The sequence below is a fragment of the Notolabrus celidotus genome, chromosome 12 (genome assembly GCF_009762535.1).
Source record: "Notolabrus celidotus isolate fNotCel1 chromosome 12, fNotCel1.pri, whole genome shotgun sequence".
Classification (NCBI taxonomy): Eukaryota; Metazoa; Chordata; class Actinopteri; order Labriformes; family Labridae; genus Notolabrus; species Notolabrus celidotus.
The window spans coordinates 29,660,375-29,668,355 of record NC_048283.1 but is presented as its reverse complement, the minus strand read 5'-3'; the positions used below and the strand labels follow the sequence as shown (position 1 = coordinate 29,668,355).

Sequence of the window (7,981 nt, the reverse complement as noted above, 5' to 3'; positions counted from 1 at the left end):
ATAATAATAATAATAATAATAATAATAAAAAGAGAAGAAGAAGAAGAAGAAGAAGAAGAAGAAGAATGATAATAATAATAATAATAATAATAATAATAATAATAATAATAATAATAATAATAATCATTATTATTATTATTATTATTATTATTATTATTATTATTATTATTATAATAGTAGCCATATTGGATTCGTTGGGATTAATGTATTTTTACAATAAAACAAAGCGTAGACCATTATTATATATGATTTAATGATTGTCCAAGTCCAGCCTCTCACCTCTGTAGAGCCCTGTTCCACAGCGCCCCCCATCTCTCTGCGGTGCTCACAGCAGGCTGGCTGTCAGAGTCCTCCTCCTCTCCCTCCTCTACCCCCCTCGGAGACTCCTCCTCCGCCATGTTTGACTGTAAACATCCTGCCGATTTTAAAAGGACAGCGTTGAGCGGGAGGAAGGCGACTGGCGCCATCTTGGCTGTTTTAATGAGTACAACAGGGGAGAATTCGCTGGGAGATATCACATAATAATTTGAATTTTCACTCATAAAGGGGCCCAGTCGGTAAGTGTACTTGCAGATTAAATATTGTCTCGTAGATTAGTGTGTGTTTTGTTCTGAAAGAAGCGTGCACGTCTGTGTTTATTCACCGAGGCCTTCACGGTACCAGGAGCCGTTAGCCACCAGCTAACAGGACAGTTAGTGTTGGGAGACGAAACAAGTCTGAGCAGCATACTACGAGCTTTACCTTCTCTTCGTGCTCGGATTCTGTTTTTATCCACTACTTAGAAGTGGTTGTATTTTTCACCTTAGATGTGATATCTGTGAAAACTTCCCCTGTAACGAACAGAATCTGATTTCTTATTGAGTAGTTAGCTAGCGGCTAACTTCATTTAGTTGATGGCGCCGACTATTTACTGGCGTGACCAACCCCTTGGCGCTTTTAACGTATCACCATATACAAAGTGAATACTCACCACAATTTAGAGTTTGGCATTTTAATTGTCTTACTTACTCATGCAGCTACATTAATAGTGTATTTTAAAGTACATTAGGGGAAAAGCTCTGTTACTATCGGTAAGTTAACGTCAAACATGTGCAGTCTCTGTGTTGTGTTCTAACAGGGAAACAGGAGGGACTTCTGTGTAGTCAGGTCTTTACCAGATCAAATACATATTTATTAAACACTTATTCTACAGGGTCGATGATCGATTAATCAACTAATAAAACTGTAGCAGTTGATTGACCGAAACACACCGAAACAAAAGAAAGGCTTCAACTGAGTCTCATTGATTTAAGCTTCAGTAAAACAAGAGATAACTTCGGCTTTCTTAATATAAGGAGTTTATTTGAGAGGCACCCTTCATTCTAATAATCTGTAGGTTAATAGTGATTGAAAACAGCAAAGTGTCTTATCAGATCTTCACTCAGAGTGGATTTATCTTTGTGAAGAGGGGAAAGGTAACTAAACTGCTCCTTACACAATGTTACATTCAACAATCAACATCTGTGAACCTGAGAGTAGTTTCAGTTTGTGTGACCTTAATATTTCCATCAATCATCACAACAGATCCACTCATTGATGTGCTCGCTCCTCTATTGTGATCATCTGAGCACCAGCAGCTTTTACCTTTCCATTGTTTACGACCCCTGGACATTTTGTGCTCCATACAGTGACGATCAATCTGTTCTTATTTGAGGTTGATAAATAATTTGTTCAGAATTATAAAGTGCTAACCCTGTGATGACCTGCAGCATTTTCTTTATTTGACAATCAGATGTATTAAAGATTGTATTGCTGACATCTTTGAAAGCACAGATCAGTTCTTCATAGATGCGTATTTGTTCCATGTTTTTGTCAGTCTCTTTGTTTCTACCTGTTTTTAGAATTGCTTCTCCGCATGTTTTTCAGGTGAGCCATACAGCAGTGTGAGTGTGTGAGCCAGAGGAACCGGGGCAATGTTCTACGCCCACTTTGTCCTCAGCAAACGTGGGCCGCTGGCCAAGATCTGGCTAGCGGCCCATTGGGACAAGAAGCTGACCAAGGCCCACGTGTTTGAATGCAACTTGGAGAGCAGCGTGGAGAGCATCATCTCACCGAAGGTAACGAAATAAAAGTGAACATTGTAAGGACACACTGAAGAGCTGTTTGAACTGTGGATCACTGACTGTATGTGTGTTCTGGTCTCTTAGGTGAAGATGGCTCTCCGTACATCAGGTCACCTGCTCCTCGGGGTGGTGAGAATCTACCACAGGAAGGCCAAGTATCTGCTGGCTGACTGTAACGAAGCATTCATCAAGATCAAAATGGCTTTTAGGCCAGGTAAGGAGAAAAGAACAGACACAGTCCAGATAGTTACTCTGTTGTTTTGCTCTTAAGATTTCTTTTGATAAAACACAGACAGAGCTTGTATACTACTTATTAGGGGTGTAAATTTCAAGTATTTTCCATGATTGATCTTTGGAAATGTTAACAATCAATTATCGATTAATCATTAAAAAAAAGTCCTCCACGACACAATGTATATAACTGACAGTATTGAATAGCTACGGATCGTATTGAGGTGTTCAAAACGTTAAACATGCTGAATATCAACATGTGGAGCAGGCTCAAAATCTCCCCGGACATACAGTCATAAAAGTGAAGGCTCAGACTTCAACAAGAGAACTGAACAGAAACATATTTCAGACTCAGAGTGTCCAGTTTTCTGTCTACTCATTCTCATTGAGAAAAATAAGCATGTGAACATGGTCAGATGTCAACCGGGAGCGCAACAGGGTCAGAATCAGTCCGACGGCAGATGAAAAAAAGCGCCCGTGGAGACCTGTCACTCAGCCGCAGCCCCCAGCTGAGCGTCTCTGCTGTGCACAACACCTTCAGTCAGCTGATTCACATCAAAACATACTTTAAATATATGAGACTACATGATGTTTGCTCCATACGATAGAAAATTGAAACCAAAAAATGTGTTACTTACCAATCAATTAATCCATACTCAATTAATTGTTGACATCCCTCCTTCTTATGTGTCATAGTGTCAGAGACCTGTCATCATAGAGTACTGTTATGTGTTATAACAATGTCTTGAATCTGATTGTAGGTGTGGTGGATCTACCTGAGGAGAACAGAGAAGCAGCGTACAATGCTATCACCTTACCGGAAGAGTTCCACGACTTCGACCAGCCGCTTCCAGACCTGGAGTGAGTTAACTACATTTACTGCCCTCATCTCATATTTTCCTACGATCCACTCATCTCTAATGTTCTTATTTATTCATCTATTTATCTGTGTGCATGTTTGTTTATTTTTTATGTGAACAGTGACATAGATGTGGCGCAGCAGTTCACTCTGAACCAGAGCAGAGTGGAGGAGATCACCATGAGGGAAGACGTCGGTAACCTCAACCTCCTGCAGGACAACGACTTCGGTAGGACACTACGGATACTTACTTGCACAGGCATACCATACACTTTGTGTGTGTGTGTGTGTGTGTAGATGGATTCATCATGACTGTAGAATTAGTGCACATGGTGTTGATTTAAAATGAGAAACACACACTGTTGATGATGCTGTGTTAACAACTCGCTGTTCTCTCAGCTGACTTCGGCATGGATGACCGGGAGATGATGCGTGATGCCAGCACGTTTGAGGAGGACATCATGCACGGAGCCACAGCCTCTAACCTTTTGCTGGAGGCCGAGCCTGGTCCTGCAACTCTCCCCGACAAGTCCAACCACATGGAGTACGACGACTTTGGGGATGCCTCCTTGGGCAACAGCGATGGTGGAATGCTGGGTTTGTAGTTTTATGTTTGGTCTCAGCATATGCATGTTTGATGAGCCGTTACAGCTTACCTGTGAGATCTTTCATTTGGTAATGGCGTGCACTTTAACATGATCTTGTTTCTTCTTCCTCAGTTGATAAGCTACTGAGCTCTGAAGATGGAGGTGGTATTTTTGACGACCCTCCAGCCATCACAGGAAGTGTTATGATGCCTCCAGACCACGGGGACGATGAAGACGACTTTGACAACCTCCAGTCACGTAAGCAAACAAACGCTCTGATGCAGTTTTTAAAAAAGAGGGAGAGAAAATAATCTATGGTAGCTAAGAGTCTTGTGTAATAAGAGATTGTGTGTGTGTGTGTAGCGGGGCCAGACAGCCCAGACTCTGGACCAGCAGAGCCCCTGCCAGCGATGGCCGACCAGACAGAACAGACCACTTTGGTCCACAATGAGGAGGAGGCCTTTGCCCTGGAGCCCATTGACATCACTGGTAAGATTTTTATTTGCTTTATTTATATATTTGTATGAAAAACTGCTTTTTTTAAAATTTCTTCCTCTCTTTGTGGTTTTTGTTGAAAGTCTTCTCTCAACACTTTACAATTTGCAACCCGCCACAGAGTATTGATTTTTCAATTCCTGTCTCCAGTGAAAGAGACCAAGGCGAAGCGTAAGAGGAAGCTGATTGTGGACAGCGTGAAGGAGCTCGACAGCAAGACCATCAGGGCCCAGCTCTCTGACTACTCCGATATCGTCACCACACTAGACCTCGCTCCTCCCACCAAGAAGCTGATGATGTGGAAGGAGACCGGAGGAGTGGAGAAGCTGTTCTCTCTGCCCGCTCAGCCCCTCTGGAACGCCAGGCTGCTCAAGGTAACAAAGTTTGTCAGAAAGACGCGTGCATTTGTGGATAAGTATGAACACACATCTGCTTGTGACTCTGTGACAACATAATTAAACCATCATCTGTCGGTGTGAAATCAATTAAACACTATTACCACTTGAGAGTCGGTAATGAACAAGCCACACTGGAGCTCTGGCTCTCAAAGCAGGTCAGACTCAGGCACTGTTAACTGTCAGAGGAGGGAGCGAGTTTATGATATTGTACCTTTCATTGACATTCTGCTCAGGTTGAGGGATTTCAAACGAGAACAATGAAAGAACAGGAGGTTGAGGGAGTGATTGGTTTTCTCTTTTTCCCCTCCTTTCGCTCCCACACGTTAACCTCTCCAGAATACTAAATTGAAAACGTGTTGATGCATAATTTAGCAGGCATCTCTCCTTTTTGTCTAGCATCAGTCCCTCCTAACAGCCTCTGAATTCTTATTCCTCTCCTGACTTTGCGTGAAGTTTGTTCTTTTTTCATGAAATAAAACTTCCCTCCAAGTTTAACCGTTTAACCTCTGATGTCAGATGTTCACACGCTGCCTGACGCCTCTGGTGCCAGACGAGATGAGGAAGAGGAGAAAGGGCGGAGAAGCAGACAGCCTGGATGAGTTCCTCAAAGAGCTGGAGAACCCAGAGGTGCCAAGAGAGGAGGTCATGAGTCAGCACAGAGATGTTATTGGTAAGTCCTGCTGGAAGAGATGAGAGGAGGTCATATCCCAATACACACATGTCATCAGCTCTGTGAGAGGAAGAGAGGCAGGGACGCTGAACAAGGCTGTGCTCACTTTCACACTGCTCTACATTTTAATGAAACACTCCATGTGTCCCTCAGACCAGACTATCATGGAGGAGCCCAGCTTGCTCGCAGCTTCTGCAATGGAGGGCAGCAGGACGACTCTGGACGAGACGGCCATGCCCCCTCCCTCCACCCCCCGCGGCGTCAAACGCAAGACCCTCGACAAAGATGGCGCCCTTCCTGTGAGTACTCGTGCAGCTGCTTTTGTTTTTCTCGTTGATTGTCTTTTATATTATCAATAGAATTTAGGTTTGGGAATGATGTAACACTTCAAAAGAGTCAATATGAAATTTAATTCATGTATTTGATTGCACTGGGTCCCTGATGAGTGTCCCCCTCTTTCAGATGGCTCCCCTGGAGCAGGCGGCTGACCGCTCCGTGTTGTCTCAGAGGTTAGACATGCCTCAGGTGGATCTGCCCCCAGAGGAGAACCTCAGCCTCACCCAGCTTGTACCAGAGCTCGACCTGCTCGAAGAGAAGAGCAAAGACAAGAAGGATGACAGTGATGAAGAGGAGGTGAGCTGGAAACGATCTCCTTCCTGTTGATTTGAAAATCTGTAGTTTGTAGTGGTCATAAGAAATAACTGGAAATGACTGTTAACTGACAAAACTCAAAGTAGAAGTATGAGAAGTGTTTGGTAATCTGTTCTGTAGTTCAAAAGAAGTCTTAGTTCGTATAGAAATGTTAGACTACAGCATTGGTGCTTTTGACTGATATGAGCTATGTGACAGTTGATGCTGATGACTCTGTTGTCTCTGGTTCTCAGGAAGAGGACGGCCAAGGCGGAGATCAGGATCAGGAGGAGAAGAGATGGAACAAGAGAACCCAGCAGATGCTGCACGGTCTTCAGGTGAGGAAAGCCTCCATTGTGTTACAGATTTTACTGAATCTAAAAAAAAGTCATACTTTTTTCTTTCTCTTTTTTTTTAAATGTCTTCAATCTGTAAAAGATTTCAATATGACAAAGTTTTGATTTTCATCTGTGTTCTAGTTAAACAGTGTGATTTTAAAATCAGAGACATGGTGAGCATGTTACATTTGATTGATCCCACTGAGTTGTACTGACACCCTTTGCTTCTGTCACTGTAGCGCGTCATGGCCAAGACCGGCGCAGACTCAGTCAGCCTCCTCGAACTGTGCCGAAACAACAACAAGAAACAGGCAGCCGCCAAGTTCTACAGTTTCCTGGTCCTCAAGAAGCAGCAAGCCATCGAGGTCACCCAGACTGAGCCCTACAGCGACATCGTCGCCACCGCTGGACCAAGATTCCACCTTATCTAGACACCGGAAGAACAGAAAAACACTCTGCTTGCAACAGACCTACTTTTTTAATTACTCAACCTTTTGCCTTTTTACTTTGTGTTTTCCTGTCTGCCCATTTTTCTTAGGGAGGGGGGAGTAGCAGGGTATGGGTTGGAGAGTTTTAAAAATGGATTTTACTGTACTACAGATGGAATCATGCAGTACTCATTTGTTTAAAAAAAGGCGATGGGGAGAATGTTTAACAATTATATTTATAAAGCAACCTTTTTCAGCCACCAATTTGTAAGCTTTGCTTTATTTTGTCTTGGAAGTTAGATTTCCATCGTCTGCTCATTCCAGAAGTTTTGTACCATTGCCCCTCTGACACCTGAACGACTGCAGATTTTAGACAAGGCACTCTGTATTTCACAAAACTCTGTACATGTTGAGGAAAGGTACTGTTTTATTGCTCAAAAGTGTAACCTCTCCCATCCTGTTCATGTTGCACTTGTTCTCTCATGATAAACAAAAACCATAATCCATCATCACATTGGTAAATCTTCACCTGGCATTAGATATCATGTTTCAGATGTATAATTCCAGCAGTTTACCAGTTAAGTTTTCTGTAATATTTTTTGTACCTCTTGTTTATGCTTATTCACCTTTTTGCATTATGTAACTAGGTAATGTACTTGTTACAGTTAAGTTCAGTATCCCACCTTTTTAGTCTTTGGGTAACTTCTAGTTGTGATACATCTGTAAAGATTTGAAATAAAGTGTTTTAAGTATTTGGTAATTTGAATATTCTTCATTTTTGATTGTGCCAGTTATATTATTATTATTATTAGAAGAAGAAGACCGTAGTAATAGTAATAGCATTGTTAATTGTTTATTTGATTTATAAATAAAGTGTTTAAAGAGTTCTGCTTTAAAGAAGCCAGTAATGATAACTATTCCTTTGATAACAGGATAAGGGTTTTTTACTTTTAATATTGATGTTAGTAGTTAAAGTAGTCCATGCGCTACAGCACAGCCCCCCATAAAAGAGACTCAACTATCTTATTGTTAATAATAAATGAACACTGTTCATTGGAATATATAATGGTCACAGTTTAACTAAATATTTCCTGATGGTGGCATTGGGAGAGTGCAGGGTAAGTATTCAGCTAAACTCAGCGAGGTCATAGGTGCTATTACAAATTGGAGTCTACAGTTGAACTTTAGCCAGTTATTGATATTTATATTGTATTTATTTAATTTTTCCATTTAAAAGGACCAT

At 41.8% G+C, this 7,981-nt stretch overlaps 1 protein-coding gene across 1 annotated transcript; it reads left to right on the top strand.

The window, feature by feature from the left end:
* The first annotated feature begins 238 nt into the window (after positions 1-238).
* LOC117822626 (double-strand-break repair protein rad21 homolog A-like) lies at positions 239-7,498 on the top strand. The gene is made up of 14 exons (XM_034697461.1): positions 239-557; positions 1,906-2,096; positions 2,187-2,316; positions 3,095-3,194; positions 3,315-3,421; positions 3,592-3,789; positions 3,912-4,037; positions 4,143-4,268; positions 4,425-4,648; positions 5,189-5,342; positions 5,496-5,641; positions 5,805-5,975; positions 6,227-6,310; positions 6,550-7,498. The coding sequence occupies exons 2-14, from the start codon at positions 1,953-1,955 to the stop codon at positions 6,739-6,741; spliced, it is 1,902 nt and encodes a 633-aa protein (XP_034553352.1). The 5' UTR covers positions 239-557; positions 1,906-1,952; the 3' UTR covers positions 6,742-7,498.
* Positions 7,499-7,981: the final 483 nt, after the last annotated feature.

Excerpts from the sequence above, each read along its gene's own strand:
- LOC117822626 (XM_034697461.1), top strand. The coding sequence starts at position 1,953 with ATGTTCTACGCCCACTTTGTCCTCAGCAAACGTGGGCCGCTGGCCAAG. Across the intron at positions 3,790-3,911 it reads CAGCGATGGTGGAATGCTGG|TTGATAAGCTACTGAGCTCT; the intron begins GTTTGTAGTTTT and ends CTTCTTCCTCAG. Across the intron at positions 4,649-5,188 it reads GGAACGCCAGGCTGCTCAAG|ATGTTCACACGCTGCCTGAC; the intron begins GTAACAAAGTTT and ends CTCTGATGTCAG.